Genomic DNA, 18,766 nt, shown 5'->3' with positions numbered 1-18,766 from the left:
ATATAATTAGATACTGTATAATAGTAAAGCTTGTAAATATTAAATATTAGAACAATTACACATTTTTTATTCTTTCTACTGTATTTTTCAAACAATTTACATACATGTTAATGCATAATAAATATATACAAAAGAAATTATTTCATGTTCTAACAAAATGTATAATTACTGCAAAATCTAAACCTTCAATATACTATAAATAAAAATGCAGTATAAAAAACACAAAATAGTTAAATAAAATTAAAATTGCCCCTAAAAGTAGCCAGTTTCTGTACTCACTGATTCGAACAAAGGCACCCAGCCGTGCAGGAGCAGCGACGGCGGGGGATTGACCCAACAAATTAGCCACTTTGGTTTGAAGCGCGTGTCTTGTGAAAGAAGGGGGAAAAAAAATTTGTTTTCGACCGTGGCGCCATCTCTACACAAACGGCGCAAACTATTCAACAACTTACCGATAAATTTTTCTAAACGGGAACACTAGCGCCATCTATCTAGAAATAGCGGAAGAAACTTGCCGAGTAGTTTCAGCGATTTTCGTATAGATGGCGACAGTAGTTTCTGACCTGGGGTGTCTGTGACCCCAAAATCATGATTTTTTAAAAACAAAAAACATGTCCGATATTTTGTATCTCTAGTCACTAGTATAGGTTATATTTACCATTCATATAAAAACGCACGTGGTAAAAAGGGGTAACATTAATCAACGTGTTTTATTTCAATAATGGCTTTAAAAGCAAAGAAAAAAAGTTTAGCGGACAAGATTAATACATTAATTACCACGACACCAATAAATTTTGGTTCTGATGACGAGGCTGAAGATACAAAGGCAAAAGTGGTTGAGCGCTATGACGAAAGCGATGATTCGGAGGGTAATTTTCAAGTTTCAGAGATACGTAAACGAAATGTGGATCCTCTGGATCAGATAGACGAAAGGTGAATAAAAAATTTTATTTTTTTATTCTAACCCATTTCGTCAACTAACATTTTTATTTATATTGTAGATACAAAGGTAAGAAAGTTTCAAGAAAGGATGTATATGATAATGAGGATGATAGCATGGAAGAAGAAAGTAAAAATGAAATAAGTGATAATGAAGATGAAGATGAAGATGATGAAGGTAATGATGATGATGATGATGATGATGATGATGATGATGATGATAATATTAGAGTTGATGATAGTGAATACGAAGATAAAGAAAACAGTAATGAAAGTAATAATTCAGATGACATGAGCTATGATAGTGAAACTGATTTGAAACAGCATTCTGAAGATGAACATAAAAGTATTAGCAGCAAAGAAGAAAAAGATTTTAAAACAATGTCTCATACAAACATGAGAGAAGATATAGATAAAGGCAACTGTGTTCGAAGTCAATTAAAACTTTGGGAAAATATGTTAGAAATAAGAATAAAGTTACAGAGATGTTTAAATACAAGCAATCAAATGCCTCAGCATGATGTTTATACAAATTTTAAATCAGATACAGAATATACAAAGAAGGCAGATGAAGCCAAGAGTCAACTAAAAGCATTACTAAACAATATGTTACAGTTGCAAAGTTTTCTGCTAAAACAGTATCCTGAAACAAAGAATCTGTTGACACAAAATAATAAAAGAAAAGCTGAAGAAAACATAGATAAGGAGATGAAAGATTTAGATGATTCAATGGATGAAGAAATTCCTTCTGATACAGAAGATGAAAATGAAGATAAAGACACGTTAGTTCCAGCCGAAAATGTTGCAGATTTTGATGAACATTCGTTCAGGAAAAAATTGAAACTTAATAATTACGAAAAGATATTAAATGACAATCATAAGTTGTATACAGATTATAGAAATTCAGTTATACAGAAATGGAATGAAAAAACAAAGATAGCTACTGGTAAAGTAGGGAAAGCTATGAACGAAACTACCTTGAAACAAATTGAATTTGCTTTAAGCGATAAAGAAAAAACACGTAAAAAGACCCGATTGAAACGTTCTGAATACAAAATTATTGGCAAGGCAGAAGCAACAGACGATAACGAGGGTAGAAGGGTTCAAGAATATGATTCTGAAATTTATGACGATGACGATTTTTATCATCAACTCTTAAGAGATTTAATCGAATACAAATCAAGCGATATTACGGATCCTATACAACTTAGCAAACAATGGATTCAATTACAAAATATGAGAAGTAAAATGAAAAGAAAAATAGATACTAAAGCTACTAAGGGTAGAAGAATAAGATATAATGTACATAACAAATTAGTCAATTTTATGGCTCCCATTACGGTAAACGATACATGGACGGATCATGCGAAAGATGAATTATATAGCTCTTTGTTTGGTAAAATTAAACCAATAAATAGGGAAGTAAATCGTTGAGTATACTTTAATAAAAACGTATAAGACTTATAGAAATTTTATAATGTAATATAAGAGGAAATTATAATTGAAGTTGTATAACAAAATAATGTATTTATACTTTTAAAAATCTTTCATATAATAATATAAAAGACTGTCATTATGTATGTATGTATAATAGAATATTTTGAATTGCAAATAGTTATTGTTCTCTTTTGTAAATAAAATAAATCCACCATTTACTTTTAGTCCCACATTATGTCATGAAATATAAGTAAATATGAAAAAACCTTTATGGTTTGTTCTAGTCCTTCTATAAGCCCAAACAACGTTACAGTCGGTATAGTAGATTCCTTATATTTTTCTCGAATTTACCATTTTTTCATTCATTACTCATACTGCTTTTTGCCTCCTTTTACTGTTACATCAAACTTGCATATCGTATGCAACACTTCTGTTACATCGGTCATGTGTTCCCCTTTTAGTCGCCTCTTACGACAGGCAGGAGTTACCGTGGCCGTATTCTGATCCCCGAGCCACAGGGAGTAACTTTTTAGCGCAGGATGAACGAATAATAAAACCAGGATTCTATCTTTGGTGTTTAGCTACTTCATGGTGTAGGTGCATCTGACTTTCTTCCATTTGATTTGACCGGTGATTACGTTCAAGAAAAACAGCAGTAACATGGATTGTAGTTGTCAAAATTCAAACTTCAATGCTAAATATTTACTTGGTCAATTGAATACAGCCAGAAAAGAAATTAATAATTTGAGGTAGGTAATTATTATAATATTGATAGGATATTATAATATTGTATTTGTTAATCACATGTAAATATTCTTTATTATTTACAGACAACAAATAAAAAGTCTTCGATACATACATGAAAAGGATATTGATACCATAAAGCATTTATTAGAATCATTCAGAAATGAACCTTCTGCATCACGAACAAAAGTTATAGGTCCAGATGATGTGAAACCTAGTACTAGTACCGATGATGAAGCTATAAAATTAAAGCCTATCGGGGTAATATCTACTTGGTTTCCTAGTAAACGTGGTACTCCTAGACAAACAGGAATTTGTGGAAAAGTACCAGGAAAGCTATTATTATATAATTCAGTATTTACTAATCCTGATCATGCACTTGAAGGACTACAAGATTTTTCACATATGTGGTAAAATAACTTTAGCATAATATCTTTGTCTATCTTTACTTGTTACAATATAATTAATTTGAAATCATCTTTATTTTCAATAGGGTTTTATTCTACTTCCATAGAAACGATTCAACGCACGTTCGCGCTAAAGTTGCGCCGCCAAGATTAAACGGCACAAAAACCGGTGTATTTTCTACGCGTTCCCCTCATCGTCCATGTCCCATCGGTTTAAGTTTAGTCAAGATTACAAGAATAGAGAACCATACAATTTATTTCGAAGGGGTGGATATGGTAGATCAGTCGCCTGTATTAGATATAAAACCTTATATACCTCAATACGATAGTCCGTTAGCTTTCGATAAGTCAAATAACAGATCGCAAGAATCCAGTATAAACGACGCGTTGGGATCTATCGAAGAGACTACCAGAAACCAAACCTGTAGCACGTTCAGTGCGAATATCAATGTTGCGGATGAAACGAGGAATCTACTTTCAGATTCTTATTACAGAAAAAGCAGCAGTAAAAGTAGTCAAGAAACAGATATATCTAGAGACGAAGAGATTGCTTTAAGATTGCAAGCTGAGGAATTTCAGAGGAATTCGAATTTTGAAAATTATAACAATGTGAGACATTTTTTTGAATTAAGCGACGTCAATGTGCACAATAATAGCATATTACAACATAATATAGATGTAACAGGAATACATAGATTATCTCATACATTTACTAACACATTATCTGATACAAGATCAAGCTTGAATACATCTGTTGGACATAATACAATTTCATCGAATTTGGAACAGCAGCCTGAAAGTTTAATTGATATAAATAGTAGACTACAAAATATTAACGTTACTGGTCATACTAATGTCGAGGCGGCATATACGTCAAGAAATAATTATGTAGAAACACATGCATCTCGCTCGAGGCTTTTAGACGGTGCAGACGGACCAAATACCGTTTGCGGTACTGATATAGACTTAATTCAAAGACGATCGTTAAGTTCGAGGATTGATAATTCCCCTGTAAGAATGGGAGTGAGAGAAGCTCCTGACGGAGAAGAAGGTTTCGAACCACAAAACCTTATTCCTTCGCAATCTTTACCGAATAGTCAAGTAATAAGAACTACGTCAGACAGTAGCTTGCTAGATAGCGCAAATACTAATTTAGTATACACTTCCGACTCGGGAAACGCTGAAAATAGAGAGGCAGAAACTAATTCTTCATCAGAAGTAAGAATTCCAGATTGGATATCAAGACCTCGAACGCCTCTATGCGTGGTATTTAACGATCGTGCTCTGATTCAATTAAACGAGATTTTAGGAACGAAAATTAATGACCAAAAGGTGGCTATTGAAAATGTACTTCGTGAAGATCCGAGATCGGTGTACCTAAGACAAAGATGGGGTAGTCAGTTTTATACTTTCTTAATTCATGATTTACACATCACTTGTAGATTTGATGATAACAGAGGTATAGTTACAGTTTTTCAAGTTAGACACGCTGGTCGTATTTGCGAATGTGGAGAACTTGAATGGCAGTGTTTGGGTCATTCTCCACCACCCTCTTAATGTACATATATTTGTGAATGTGTACATACATTCATATATAACGTATGCATGTGTATTTACTGTAGATAATTTTAGTTCGGTTAATTATTAAATTAACAATAACATCTATGGCAAAACGAATGATTTCGTTTTGTACAGTTTTAGAACTTTTTATATCACATTATTCCGTATCATTAATTTTGGATGAATTTTCATTGTTACAACAAAAACTACTGAAAAATCCATCTCTTTCTTTGAAGTTATTTTTTATATTAAATGTCTAACTTGATAGAACATACAATTATACACGTGTTTTATATCTTTAAACGTTTACCTGATTTTTTATCAAGAGAATGTTGTAAATTATGTTATATAAAATTAGGTAAACCTTTTATTATTTTAATTATGGAATATTTATTGTACAGTTTTAGTATAATTAAACTATCATGTAGTTATGTGTTGCGATATAAAAGTTCCTATATGTTTAGTTTTTATAAACAATGCACAAGTTACGTCAGACATTTTCATATAAAAATAAAATTAATGGTAAAATTTATTTCACTTTTTATAGCATTATCAAAAATGTGTTCTATTCAAATTTTTATATTTTATTTAGGAAATAACGCACAATACGTTTAATACCTTTAATTGTTAAACGTATATATATATATGATTCAAGTATACATTCGAATTGTCGCATCCGCACCGGCAGAGAATACCCATGGTTGAATAGGGTGAAACATTACGTCCAGAATTCCAAAATCATTGTAACTTTCATGATTGCATAATCTCTTCAAAGGTACGATCAATGGATTTTGCAACAAATCACTGAAATATATACATATATCACAGAATAAATATTACATAAGAAATCATAATGTGAAATAATTGCATATATAAATTATCATCTTACTTGTACACCATTCCATGAGAAATAATGAGACCTTTATCATCAGCGCCAGATGCAAAAAGAGGATATCGTTTGTGAAATGCAACACCTCGTACACCTGTACCGTGTAAACGTAACGTTTGATAAGGCTTTGTGCTTAAATCAAGATCGAACCAAAGCATTTTACGATCGTAAGTGCCTACTAAAACATTATCACCTCCTACAAAAATATGAACACAATTATTTAATGCAATTATAGTATTACAAACAGATAAATTGATAAAATATTTAATCACCAGGATGTATTGCCATTGATGATATCCATTGTGAATTTGATAATAATTTTTTAATCATTTCCTGTTTTACCAAATCGTATATTCGTACGTTTCGTTGAGTCTGTAATTATTTGAATGCAATTATTAAAGTAAAATTTGACTATGATTTATTGAAAATTCTTTACTTACCGCTACGAACAAATAAGGTCTGATTGGATGGAATAACACACACTGTATTAAACCTTTCGACCTGTTAAAAGGTAACTGAGATCTCCGTTTCGATAACTGATTTATTAGAACAGATCTATTTTGACCATCTGGCATAACAGTAGCGAAATAATCACCTTTACCGTGCCATGTTACTTGCTTCACTGTTTTAAAATGATTTAGAATTACCCTAATGCCTTGAGACCAATGTTCACCTTCAGCTTGTTCCCACTGAACAGCAGTTTTCACTCTGTCACTTACTAGCATAAAAACATATACGTGATTATTTCAATTTTATTACATTTTTATACTATTTCAAAATTCTAAAAATACAATTAGATGTTATGTAGTAGGTACCTATAACATCACTTTGAGGTATTATTTGCAACAACTGATCTGTTTTGCTAGTAATCAAGCTATCTCCAACCCCAGGATTTATTAAAAGAACTTTTTTGTCTGCAGCCACTGCTATAAGTGATAGAGATTGATTTGGACACCATGCTACAGATCTGATTATTCCACCACACGGGACCGTTTTTACGCATCTTCCTGTTGCTATTTCCCATACTATAAAATAGTTAATTATATAAATTCATATATTGCTGGAAATTCATACATCTCCTTTCACAACATAAATAACTTTTATACTTACTTTTCAAATCCATATCATCTCCACCAGAAGCAACATATTGTCCCATCGGTTCAGCGGTAATACTCCTTACCATATCTGCATGACCTTTAAATACCATAGACATTGTTGTAGGAAATGGTTGGAGATCTTTCGGACTAGGTAACTGAGGTACTAAAGCTTCAGGTTCTATTGTTAATCTCATTTTTAAAGCTCTAGGGCACAGATACAGATCCAAACACCTCTGGAATCTTTCTTTAATATATTTAGGATAGGCGGGAACTTCACGAAGTGAATTATACTTTTGCGGAATAAAATGTAATTTTCGTTTCCATGGCGTTGCCTGTAATTTATCCCATTCTTTCAATTCCTTTTTATCAAATAGATACTCTGGCGGAGGATTATAACTTTCTGCGTGTCCAGGTAAATGTCTTTTGGGTGGTGGAATATGTTTATGAATACGGCGCATTTCTTCCGATTGATCGTCTGATTGCCATAACATATAAAACTGTGGCTCACTGTTTTTCTGTTGCCTTTCTTTTTCTAGCTCAGCAGTAGATTTCATCCAACCCATTTTAAGCGCATGAACTAATTTTGATACTTTTCTAGCTTCTGGTTTAGACGGTAAAAACGAACGTTTATGTTCCGGAAATTTGCGTACTGGTGTTTTCATTACCTCTGAAGTAAACCACTCGATCCATGGCTATAATTAAGAAAAGAAGAATAAAAAACTGTCCGATTCTTATTAAGTTATAAAGTATTATAAGAACAACTTACAGCATACTCATCAAAAGTTATCTCAGGAATTTTCTGTTTTTGTATCCTGGTTATTAATTCTATGTCTGCTTCACTTAATACAACATCTTGACCAGTTTGAAGATCCTTTATTGTTCTCCAAAAATCTGGATCTTCCATTCGTTTTAAAAAGTTATCTAACTGATCCCCTTTTTGAGGTTTTATAATTTTTTTACCATCCCAGTCATAACCAATGTGATCATAAGTATCATACCATTTCATTGGTATATTTCCAACTGTGTTACGTACATCTTCTTCATCAGAACTATCATATTCATATTCATCTACTGGTTGATTTACTACAGATACATTATCTACATTTTCACTACTTGTATTAAGTGCAACACCTTTCTTAGTAGTTGTTTTAATCGATTTTTCTGATATATTTTGTTTTAAAGTAGTTTCCCTATTTTTATTTAAACTTAAATTTTTCTTATTTTGTATTTTACTGCTTTGTGCAAGTTTAGGAATATTTGATTTATTGGACTCATTTTTATTTCTTTTTTTAGTTTCTGATGCAACAGATACATTTTTATTATCTATTTCAGATATAGATTTTTGTACCTCTTTTTTAGACTTCAATTGTTGTGATTTTGCAGCAAGATTTTCATTTTTCTTTCCTACATTTTTAATTACATTATTTTGATCAGCAGAACTATCTTCAGAATCATCTTCAGAATAACTTTCGTCTAAACCTAAATCATCAGAATCTGATTCAAAACTTAATTCATCTTCATCGTCAGATTCAAAAACAATTGGATCTTTTTCAGTATCAGATTCAGGAACATCTTCATTTTCATCTATTTCTTCATCTGTACTTTCATCATTATTATTTACCTCAGCTAACAGTAAATCTTCAGTACCCGAATCCTAAACAATTTTTATTAATGTTATTTGAAAAATTGTAGTAAGCACTTATTACTCTATAGGTTAGAATACAAAAATAAAATAACATTTTACCGATTCTTCTTCATGTTCAGATTTCATCGAATTCTTTTCTTTTTCCTCAACATTATCCTCAACTTTTAAACTGTTTAACTTTCTCTTTGTTACTCTTTTTCCAGCTTTCATTTTGTTTAAATTTTAAATACATATATATATATATATACAAATAAAATAAGGTTATGTACCTCTCACATGTCGAAATGACTACAGATCCAACAAGAATGGACTGGTATTGAATGGGTCTCGAGAACGAGCGCCATCTTGTTACGTTAACAGTAACGGTGTAAAACTCAATTCAAATTATAACACCAATTTGGATATGTTATATAAATAAAATATTTCATGTATATACATTTTTCTGTACAAAATATTATTAAGATTCATACACTATACTTTAAATTTGCTATATCACTATATTATATTTTGTTTGTTGAGCAGTATTAGGAGGTGTGGTAGTTGGATGAATATGAACAGGCAAATCCCAAATCATTGTTTCAACATCTAACGTCAATGGACCCTGCCAATTCATAGTATTTTTGTTGGGCGTTTCTATCAGTTTAGATGTTGTAACAAATTCAAAGTGTAGTCTCCATTTTAGAGTCATCAAGTCAGTGGTAAAATCTGGAGTTACATGTAATGGTATGGGTAGTACCAAGTGAGAGTACTTTAAACCCATACACATTTCATGATGCTTATTGTAACTAACTAAAGTAGGAGCTGTGTTCTTTCCTCGTCTGTAGTCCTCTGAGATATGTTCTTCTGACTGTAATGCAACAGATACTTGTGCACAAGAAACAGTAGCATTTGAGAAATCAAATGTTCCAACTATGTCCTCCCCAAGTTTGTAAGAATTTTTAAAAAGGCAGAATCTTACAACGCGTCCTCGTCCGTTAGTAATATTATAAAAATTCGGACTACGTCTTGCAGTTAAATTCTAAATAAAATCAAATAGTAATTAATCTTACTTTCATAAAAATACATAAATCTTTTGACAGATTTAACAAACCTGAAGAGTTTGCAATGCAACATCTAAAGAAGTTTCCCTGTGTTGTGTTTCCATGAATGGATTATTGGGACTTAAATCAACACTATCATTACAAGCAGTCACCTCAGGTAGCTCTGTTGAAATTGTAATGGTTAAATGATATGTAACATGTTTTTTCAAAACAAATGTATCGATCTTACCACTTAAAGAAAGTACTCTAAATGGAACTCTTAGCAATTTTATAGCTGTATTTACTCTTTGTGTTCCGACTGTGATTTTATAGGAATACTTCACTGCATGCCCTCTATAAGATGGAGGTGCATCACTTGGAATTATTTCTCTATAGATATCTACAAAATTTAAATATATAATCCCATGTTCTTAATAAGTACTACATATTTATTTTAAGGACTCACATGTTTTACTTTCACCAGGAGACAATCTCAAATCACAGAACAAAATTTTGGGTTTGGTATTTAATACAACATGGCCATTATCTTGTTGCCATGGTGCAAATGTTGTATCTGTAAAATACTTATTATAAACAATAAACTGAGAAATTTTATTAATTTCATTAACTTACTTGCATTAATAGCTACTAATCGGGCTGTAGTATTCAATTTTTCTGAGACCACAAGTTTACTATTTGTTGAACATTGGCAATGAACTTGAGCACTAGCCCATGCAAGACTCTCAAAGATATCACTAAAATTATTTATAATTCATATGTAGAAATTTGATTTAAATTTTATGAAAAATAAATTAATGATATTACCTATTACTTTGAGATATTTGATGAATTGGATTTGGTGGGTTACTGAATGTAACTAAACATTCTATAACTTCTCCAGAAAAATATACAGGTCCCCTAATTAATTTTGCCGTTATTTCAATCATGATGATTATTATTATTATTATAATTAACAAGTAACTTGTCAGATGTCAAACCATATGGGGTTACGGCCACAGTGGCACAGTCGAGTTGTGCGAAATGATACTATTCTCTCGTGAAATTTAATTATTTATTATTTTGACACATTATAAAATTGAGTGATAGATGATTTATAAAAAGAAATTTTAGTTACAGAGATATATCACCCTGTCAAAATGTATGTTTACGATTAAAGGGGTGAAACAACCTATCGAAACATACTCAATCTTTATAACCTTTAAAAACAGTAGCATAATGATAAAAATAAATACATGTGAAATTGTTAATCAGGTTGATAATAAATGTTTAACACTTTACGTAGAATGGTTAAATTCACATTTTAAAGTAATATTGTTAGAGCCAACGATGCCACCGCTAAGTGGTGAGGTTTGTATACATCTAGTTTAATTTGAATTTTGCATTTTTGATAATTTGGAAATCTTTTTAATAAAATACAGTTTGATATTGCAGATGGTTGCCGAAGATATTGATTACTTTTGCAAGGAATTAGATAAATCATCTGATGAATATCTACAAGAAACAAAAAATATATTCTCTGGCAAAGATGAAGAAATTCAATTTTATATTCAAGATGACATACTCAGATGGGAAAGAAAGAAAACATGGACTCTTGGAAAAATTACTTTGTGCCCTGTTTTAGATATCAAAGTTTTTTCTGAAGCTTTTCAACAGTTATTAAAATTGTATCAAAGTATTCAAGATAAAATAGGCACATTAGAAAGGGAAAACAAAAATCTAAGAGATACAAATGCAGACTTACTTTCCAAGATTAACAAAATGGTAGAAAGTAAAGCTACTATGGAGCAGGATCTTTATAAGAAATTTATATTGATCTTAAATTCAAAGAAAAAAAGGATAAGGGAACTAGAGGCTGCAATAAAAGAGAAACAAAATACTGCAGAATCAGTTTTTGATGCACATACAGATGAAGGCGAAGAATCGGAGGACGACGATCAGAAACCTGATGATAATCGTATTAAAATTAAAAAACGAAAATCTCTTGATAATGACAATCCTGAAAGTATTCAGAAAGCTAGGAAAAAAAATTCTATTGTAAATAAGAATCACATTGATAATAATGAAACAATTAATAAAACATCTGTTAATAAAGTTTGTACAATGTATAAAGCACATTCTATAAATTATTCTACAGCATCAAAAAATGAGAACATTCTTGAAGAACCAGGATGTAGCTCTACAACCAAATCATCAAGAAGTAGTTTAAATTTTGTTGAAGAAGAATCTGGGGACGAATTATTTTCGTAATGACGGAAAATTATTCTTTATTATTTATTATGAAAATTGTGCAATTATAATCAAAATTTACGTACGTTTTAAACGTAGCCAAAGTTTTTGAAAATAATTTATTGATTTATATTATTAATTGTATAAAATATGTTGTAAGATAAGGCAATTTTATATAATAGCAATAGCTTTAAATTCGGAAGATAAATGCTATTATGTAATGTAATTGTTACAAAAATAAGTTCAATTTTGTACATAAATATAATAATTGTATAAAAATAGAATTATTTTCTATGTTAAAATGACTTTTAAATTAATTACAGCATTCATTGTAACGCTTGGAATTTTTTTCCAGTATAGTTTATAATTAAATTTTGATTTTATTTCCTGAGATTATATTTGAACATCAGACCTCGGATATATTAAAATATTATATACATAAATTACCTAAATATATATATAAAAATACTATGACAAATCTTGAAAGAGAATCTTATAAATCTGGACGAAGTTGAAACTTGTCTTTTAATTATTCTAGCGTAAAAATGATTAATGTCGTGATTCGTAAGGAAATTGTCGGTCGTCTTGTTCTGTTGGTACTCGAGGATGAATAGGCGGAGGTAACGTAGCTGAAGTAGGATTAACAAAAGGTGTATGATAGTCATAACGATAATAAGCAAACGATTCCCATCGTGGAGGATGCTGTACATCAAAGGATGTACTGGAAGTAACCGACGTGTTGGTAGGATAATATCCTCTTTCAGGTACATTTGGAACGTAACTATATTGTGGTTCTAAAAGGCTTTGTAAATGACGAATATATGTTATCGCGTGCCTTAGTGACTCAATTTTTGAAAGTTTCTTCCCGGGTGGTTTGCAAATCGGTAATTTTGAGCGTAAAAGTTCGAAAGCACGATTCATATCACGCATTCTTGTTCGTTCACGATCGCAGGCTGACTTTTTGTAATCTGAAAATGTTTAATAATACTTTACTTTAATATCGTGCCTTTTCCTTTTTGTCATTGAACATTTATTATCAAAAAATCATGACAAATTGAAATATTAAAGTAGGTAATCGATAGTCTCGCGCCAATCGATAGAAGCGCGGGAAAAGATTTAAATTTAAAACACTAATTCTTGTGTTACCTTTCTCAGTTTGTGATGGTTCTCTTTGTACTGATTTAATGTTAGTTTCATGAAGAATTTCCAAATGTGGATGAGTATTAATTACTTCTGGTTCGGGTACTCTTATTACAAACACCCGATCACTATTTTGATGGCGATCTTCAAAGTTTCCATCTTGCCATGATTTCCTTCCTGATTGTCGACGGGGTACGCTTGAATTTTCTTCAAATAAATTTAATTTATAACATTTTTCAAAGAGCAATCGAATTCTATACAATATTTGTCAATAAATATACCTGATCTTTTTTTTATCAACTGATCCTGCAAATATTGTCCGACAGGGGGTAACTTTGTTGTCGAATTTTCCCCTTGTTTCAATATTTCTTGTTGTTGTTTGGAGTTTTTGTCTAGATCCAATAATATTGGCGAGTGAGTACAATCCTCGTTATTGCTATCATTTTCGGACTAAAAAGGCATTACCTTATGTTAATTATTTTCTACGCAATAATTAGTATCTCGCTTCTTAATTATAGTTAAAAACTATTATAATATATCATGTTAAGCTGTGTAATTTGAAAATTAATAATTACTGCAATGTCCTCCAATGTCTTGACAATTATATTTAAATACAGAATATAATTTTTTCTTTGTTCTTTCTAGACAAGGGGGTTGAAAGCTGTTACCTCGTTTCTTGACAATTCGTTAGTGTATTCTTCCGAATCCATGCCACAAAATCGATCACTGGTGAATCCTTGCTTTTTTTCTCCCGAATACTTTGTCTAAGAAGAAGCTAAGGGCACTGTCGATCCACCTTCTTCGAGAAACTTTCCTAAGGTATATATCACATGCGACTGTCGAACACGTTTGTCGTCGGATAAGATGTGGATCGGTCACAGACAGTCGTTATTAATGTTAATTTTATCCATTTATTAAGTATTCAGGTGTTCAAACAGAGGTTCCCAATTCACGGAGATAAACATCTCCGTCTAAGCGACTTTAAGTCAACAGGGATGAGCCATAATCCTCCGTCAAGAATACTTCAAATCAATTTCTATAGTCATACAATTTTAATAATAACATTTTTTAACTTTATTCTTTGTCTTTCAAATGTACCATTGAATTTCGTCATAATTTGAGCATCTGAAATGATTAACAGCCGAAGTGCAACAGTGTATTCGGGAGTTAAAGGGGTATGCCTAACTAAAAAGTTAAAAATTGTTGAAGTAAAGCACGTATGATGTATTAAAATAAACACACACTTCTGTAGGGATTAAAAAATGTATATATCATCCCCCTATGGATACGTAAATTTTCACTTTTCAGTTAATCTTTAGAAGCATAAGTCTCCATCGTGGGGGGCATCGTATCAGCTAATTGAGAACCACTGGGATGATCGGAATAAAAGTGGGAATACAAACATCGTAACATAATAGACGCCCGTCCGATGGAAATACTAATGAGACGAACCGTGCAAGTATAACGGATTGCAAAGAATAGCGATCGCTTTTTAAGATGCAGCGGAAAGTGTTTGACTTTGGATGAAAATTGAACATCCGTTTTCGTGAAAAGGACTAATAAGATCATTGACGTAACTAGATAGGGATTAGAATGAACTCCTTTCGCTGGAAATTATTAAAACAAGTGGGAAAACATTTTTCGGTTAACAGAAATGAATATTTAAGTAAAAAGGCTGTATGCAACACAATTATACACAATATTTTTAGTTGCTGTCCCCTTTATGACTTTTTACTGTCTATTTAGTATTATAAGTGATATTCATAGTGTTATACATAAGTATCGTAAATAACATTTATAGCGCATAAATATCGAGGGGTGAGTCGATCGCTGTGTGCCGTAACATTCAATTGTTGACAATCGGTCATGCGATGTCGCATGATAATTAATATCATTAAATATGTTTGCCTTCAAAAGTAATTTATCGTTAAACTTATTTTCTTATTCTTAGCATAGTCTTGTTATGTATTTTGAATTATGTCAAAGTTTCACCGCCATCTTATGACGTCTTCCGGAAACCACTAGGGAACCAGCCGAGTGAGCATGCTCAGAATATGTTTTGTATTTACATTATATAGAAAGGCTATATAGGAAAAAAGTAAGTACGTTGTAGAATGATAGCTGAAAATCGTGGTAATTTCAGCAATAATTCGTTACAATAACATTTAAAATACGACAAGAATCAAGTTAAATATCGCAATAATTCGTACTTAATAGTACCAAGAAACAACCGGCATGGAAGCGGATACAACTCGACAAGATATGCAAGCAGATATGCGGGCAAAATTTAAAGAGGTTCGTAAGCTTTTGGACGATCATGAAAAATTTACTAATGAAAGGGAACCGTATAAAATAAAGTATCAAGCTATTGAAGTTTTGATGGGAATGGAAACGGATCTCACTAATGCTTTAACAAATGTGCCAGAAGAACAACTAAGTATAGAGGTAATAATGCTTGCAGTGGTACATTTAAATCTTGGTATACTACACACTGACACGGAAGAATTAAAGGCAGGTGAAGAACAATTTATGAAATGTATAAAATTATTGAAAAACAAAGAGTTGGAACCGGAAGCAATTTTACCTGTATTAAGTGCTCTTAATCAGTTAGGCATTATATGGTCTCAATGGAATCAACCTGAAAAGGCAAAAAGCTTCTTAGATCAAGCTGAACAGATTTACAATGATTTCAAAAATATGAATCGTCAGTGTAGAGATCCGGTTAACATGGCACAAAATTTTGGCATTGAAGAAGTGAAAAATGAATTAAGTACTAAAGAAGTACTTGAAAAAATTCATACTTTAACATTATATTATTTAGCTCAGATATATAGTTCTTTAAAAGACCATTACAAGTCTGCTATATATTGTCACATGACTTTACGTAGACAATTAGGTCATAAGAATATAGCACAAGACTTAGATTACATTGATTGGGCTTTAAATACAGCTACATTGTCACAGTATTTTATGGAAAACAATACATTTTCTCAAGCAAGGCATCATTTAGCAGCTGCATCTTATGTACTTGAAAAATATGAAAATATACTGAAAAAGAAACTTGAAGATAACAAAGAGAGCGAAGCGGTTGCGGCGGAATGGGAGACTTTTAAACATAGAAGCGCAGACGTTGCTAGATGTTGGGCGAAGTATGGAATTTTACTTATGTGCTTATCAAAACAAAGACTTCTACAGGAAACTGAAACGGAAAAAAAAGATCAGTCCGATAATAAGGATTCCTCGAAATTAAAAATAATCGACGATTTAAAGTTTGATGTTTTAGAAAAGGACATAGAGCCGATCGCGAATCAAATTACTGATAAATATTTATTAACTTTTGATGACGCAAGATTAGTATTTTTAAATGTTCAAAAGTGGTTAGAGCAAGCAAAGTCATATTACACCTTAGAAAATCATGCTTCTGATCATATACAAATTATACAAGACATTTCTCAGGCATACAGATATCTAGCATTTTTCGAAGAACAAGAAGATAGACAAGCAAAGATGCATAAAAGGAGAATAGACATTCTGGAAAACGTTATCAAGGAATTAAATCCTCAATATTACAAAAGTGCTTGTAGACAAATTTGGATCGAGCTAGGGGAAGCTTATTCAGAGATTCTGGATATAAAACTTGATCGTCTAAGAGCTTCTAATGAAAATCCGGCACCGCAGGCATTGACAAAAATTAATAATTTAGCAAAAAATGCTATAAAGAATTTTGAAAACTTTTTCGATTCCATAGAAAATCGCAATTCTGATTCTGGAATGAAACCGTTTCCTGACGATATAATGCAACCGGCATTGATCGCTTACTTTCATCTTGGTAGATTGTACAATAAGATAATAACACCTGATAAAGCGATTCAGTTAGAAAATACTCAAAACAGTCTAAACGCATATAAATTTGTAGTCGATTACTGTGAGAAATATCCTAAAGCAGCAGAGTTAATGCATGTTGAATTAAATCTTTGCAAAGAGTTAGTGAACTTGTTACCAATGAAAATAAGCAGGTTACAAGAAACAAGCAGGCTACAATGAATTAATAGAATTATAAAATTTCTTTCGAGTATAAATTTGATGCGCGTGCATTTTCGAAGATACTCATTTTTCATAACAATTAATTATTTCTATTTAATTTTGAACAATTTTATATTTCTTCGTTCATTTATGATACGATTTAATATCTATTATGTATTATAAAAAATATAATGTACATTGTATTTTATTTTATTTCAAACTGAAGTTTGTATTATATTTTTTTAATAATAAATAAAAAAATGTATTACTTAATTTAGCTGATGTTGCTTCTGAATTCCTTAATTAAAAAAAAATTAAGGCAACAGGTATGTATTAAATGCTACTATCATAAGATAATTTTGTATTTATTTCATACAACAAAAAATCACTTCTTTTCCACTTTTTTGTTTGCTCCTGTAGTTTTTACTTTCTTAACCTTCTTTTTTAATCTATAGAATGCGTCCGTTCGTAATTTATTTCGAATTTGTCTTGCTTTTCTTAACTTAAAGCGGTCAAAATCACTCAATTCCAGACGCTAAAATTGAATAAAACGTACGTGTTATTTGTTACTTATAAAATAAATATTACGAAAAATGAAAAAAATACAAGATTAATATTCACCTTCTTCTTAGCTTCAACTTTTCTTGCCCACATAGTTTCTTTCCAGAGGTCATTGATTTTTGCAGCATCCCAAGCTTTACGCACAACGCGAGTAGATCCAGTAAATGGGAAATTTAATCGGAATTTAGTTAGATGCAGCTGATTTAACCTCATCTCACAACGTGGAACACTTGTGGAGGGACCATCAACCAAAACCTACAAATGATGTATTAACTTATTACAATGTTTACTATATATCCGCTACAAAATAGTTTTAAATTTTGATATCAGCTGAAAATATTGGCATCAGTTAAACATCAGCCGGCAATTCCTATCAAGATATTGGATCATCATTAAGTGAAGCGAATGAAATACAAGTATAAAAAAATGTTAATTAATGAACATTTTTATATATTTGTATAATTATCTTACCCGATTTTGATCAATGATATCTACGATTGTAACCAATTTACCCAGGTGTGGGCCATCGCTCACGTAAGCCACGCGGCCAGATTCAACGAATCTTTCGAACGGCTATAAAAGAAAAATTATTAAAATTATTAATTTAATTTATAAAATTGTAAGATTAGCGATTATTTAAAGTCATATGTACAACTGTTTACAAAGGCAAGAACTTTCCTACCATGTGGTTGAGAACTGAAGTAAGTACAAGGTTAGATTAAATATTGTTAACTTTTGAAACATTGTATAAGAGTATATAAATGAAATCAAAGTATGTAATTAATAAAAATGAATTTTCTATTGAAATAGCAAATTTTAAGTCAACGCCGTAAATTATATGCGTGTAATAACGATAAGTTCCAAACCACACTGCACTTACCATGATTTACCGGAAGCAAAAGACCTATACACTTCATAACCGGATGAAGTGCCAACAATACCAACTGTTAATAAAAATATGTTTCTAATGTAGCGATCGCTACGTGGAAACCCGTCTTATATTATTCGTTCAATGAGAGAGCATATCTGTTATGCGACGCAGTTTCATTCGTTCTGCG

The 18,766-nt window shown here is 31.4% G+C and overlaps 8 protein-coding genes across 18 annotated transcripts; 4 read left to right on the top strand and 4 right to left on the bottom strand.

The window, feature by feature from the left end:
• Nucleotides 1-612: 612 nt before the first annotated feature.
• Aatf (Apoptosis antagonizing transcription factor) lies at nucleotides 613-2,486 on the top strand. Its single transcript, XM_034339897.2, has 2 exons — nucleotides 613-933; nucleotides 1,002-2,486. Exons 1-2 carry the CDS (start codon nucleotides 722-724, stop codon nucleotides 2,371-2,373), a joined length of 1,584 nt encoding a protein of 527 aa, XP_034195788.2. The 5' UTR covers nucleotides 613-721; the 3' UTR covers nucleotides 2,374-2,486.
• A 300-nt stretch (nucleotides 2,487-2,786) lies between these two features.
• LOC117611725 (uncharacterized) lies at nucleotides 2,787-5,327 on the top strand. The gene is made up of 3 exons (XM_034339889.2): nucleotides 2,787-3,125; nucleotides 3,207-3,530; nucleotides 3,614-5,327. The coding sequence occupies exons 1-3, from the start codon at nucleotides 3,037-3,039 to the stop codon at nucleotides 5,082-5,084; spliced, it is 1,884 nt and encodes a 627-aa protein (XP_034195780.2). The 5' UTR covers nucleotides 2,787-3,036; the 3' UTR covers nucleotides 5,085-5,327.
• Nucleotides 5,328-5,589: 262 nt separating this feature from the next.
• LOC117611723 (ribosome biogenesis protein BOP1 homolog) lies at nucleotides 5,590-8,959 on the bottom strand. The gene is made up of 8 exons (XM_034339879.2): nucleotides 8,818-8,959; nucleotides 7,840-8,727; nucleotides 7,087-7,765; nucleotides 6,792-7,001; nucleotides 6,417-6,694; nucleotides 6,249-6,348; nucleotides 5,977-6,172; nucleotides 5,590-5,891 (listed from the first exon to the last, which is right to left on the bottom strand). Exons 1-8 carry the CDS (start codon nucleotides 8,926-8,928, stop codon nucleotides 5,738-5,740), a joined length of 2,616 nt encoding a protein of 871 aa, XP_034195770.2. The 5' UTR covers nucleotides 8,929-8,959; the 3' UTR covers nucleotides 5,590-5,737.
• A 246-nt stretch (nucleotides 8,960-9,205) lies between these two features.
• On the bottom strand, nucleotides 9,206-10,700 carry LOC117611732 (RAB6A-GEF complex partner protein 2). 4 transcript variants are annotated; one of them, XM_034339903.2, is made up of 6 exons: nucleotides 10,563-10,700; nucleotides 10,371-10,492; nucleotides 10,204-10,311; nucleotides 9,988-10,137; nucleotides 9,809-9,921; nucleotides 9,206-9,736 (listed from the first exon to the last, which is right to left on the bottom strand). In XM_034339903.2, the coding sequence occupies exons 1-6, from the start codon at nucleotides 10,682-10,684 to the stop codon at nucleotides 9,206-9,208; spliced, it is 1,146 nt and encodes a 381-aa protein (XP_034195794.1). In that variant the 5' UTR covers nucleotides 10,685-10,700. The 4 variants fall into 4 exon arrangements, with proteins under 4 accessions (XP_034195794.1, XP_034195795.1, XP_034195793.1 ...); XM_034339904.2 differs by having other exon boundaries at nucleotides 9,991-10,137; XM_034339902.2 differs by having other exon boundaries at nucleotides 9,809-10,137.
• A 198-nt stretch (nucleotides 10,701-10,898) lies between these two features.
• LOC117611733 (uncharacterized) lies at nucleotides 10,899-12,014 on the top strand. Of its 2 annotated transcripts, XM_034339908.2 has the most exons (3): nucleotides 10,899-11,105; nucleotides 11,190-11,792; nucleotides 11,893-12,014. In XM_034339908.2, exons 1-3 carry the CDS (start codon nucleotides 10,899-10,901, stop codon nucleotides 11,962-11,964), a joined length of 882 nt encoding a protein of 293 aa, XP_034195799.1. In that variant the 3' UTR covers nucleotides 11,965-12,014. The 2 variants fall into 2 exon arrangements, with proteins under 2 accessions (XP_034195799.1, XP_034195798.1); XM_034339907.2 differs by having other exon boundaries at nucleotides 11,190-12,005.
• A 281-nt stretch (nucleotides 12,015-12,295) lies between these two features.
• sage (salivary gland-expressed bHLH) lies at nucleotides 12,296-13,849 on the bottom strand. The gene is made up of 4 exons (XM_034339909.2): nucleotides 13,793-13,849; nucleotides 13,406-13,574; nucleotides 13,131-13,331; nucleotides 12,296-12,952 (listed from the first exon to the last, which is right to left on the bottom strand). Exons 1-4 carry the CDS (start codon nucleotides 13,832-13,834, stop codon nucleotides 12,534-12,536), a joined length of 831 nt encoding a protein of 276 aa, XP_034195800.1. The 5' UTR covers nucleotides 13,835-13,849; the 3' UTR covers nucleotides 12,296-12,533.
• Nucleotides 13,850-14,554: 705 nt separating this feature from the next.
• LOC117611726 (KIF-binding protein) lies at nucleotides 14,555-17,627 on the top strand. 6 transcript variants are annotated; one of them, XM_034339892.2, is made up of 3 exons: nucleotides 14,555-14,942; nucleotides 15,111-15,222; nucleotides 15,342-17,627. In XM_034339892.2, the coding sequence occupies exon 3, from the start codon at nucleotides 15,360-15,362 to the stop codon at nucleotides 17,166-17,168; it is 1,809 nt and encodes a 602-aa protein (XP_034195783.1). In that variant the 5' UTR covers nucleotides 14,555-14,942; nucleotides 15,111-15,222; nucleotides 15,342-15,359; the 3' UTR covers nucleotides 17,169-17,627. The 6 variants fall into 6 exon arrangements, with proteins under 6 accessions (XP_034195783.1, XP_034195784.1, XP_076546706.1 ...); XM_034339893.2 differs by having other exon boundaries at nucleotides 14,555-15,040; XM_076690591.1 differs by having other exon boundaries at nucleotides 15,111-17,627.
• On the bottom strand, nucleotides 17,497-18,711 carry RpL14 (ribosomal protein L14). Of its 2 annotated transcripts, none has more exons than XM_034339911.2 (4): nucleotides 18,589-18,711; nucleotides 18,180-18,281; nucleotides 17,769-17,963; nucleotides 17,497-17,682 (listed from the first exon to the last, which is right to left on the bottom strand). In XM_034339911.2, the coding sequence occupies exons 1-4, from the start codon at nucleotides 18,589-18,591 to the stop codon at nucleotides 17,533-17,535; spliced, it is 450 nt and encodes a 149-aa protein (XP_034195802.1). In that variant the 5' UTR covers nucleotides 18,592-18,711; the 3' UTR covers nucleotides 17,497-17,532. The 2 variants fall into 2 exon arrangements, with proteins under 2 accessions (XP_034195802.1, XP_034195803.1); XM_034339912.2 differs by lacking the exon at nucleotides 18,589-18,711 and adding an exon at nucleotides 18,391-18,413.
• Between the last annotated feature and the right edge of the window lie 55 nt (nucleotides 18,712-18,766).

Source organism: Osmia lignaria, chromosome 10, assembly GCF_051020975.1.
Source record: "Osmia lignaria lignaria isolate PbOS001 chromosome 10, iyOsmLign1, whole genome shotgun sequence".
NCBI classification, from domain to species: Eukaryota; Metazoa; Arthropoda; class Insecta; order Hymenoptera; family Megachilidae; genus Osmia; species Osmia lignaria.
Note: the sequence above shows the minus strand (reverse complement) of the source record. Positions and strands in the feature narration are given on the sequence as shown.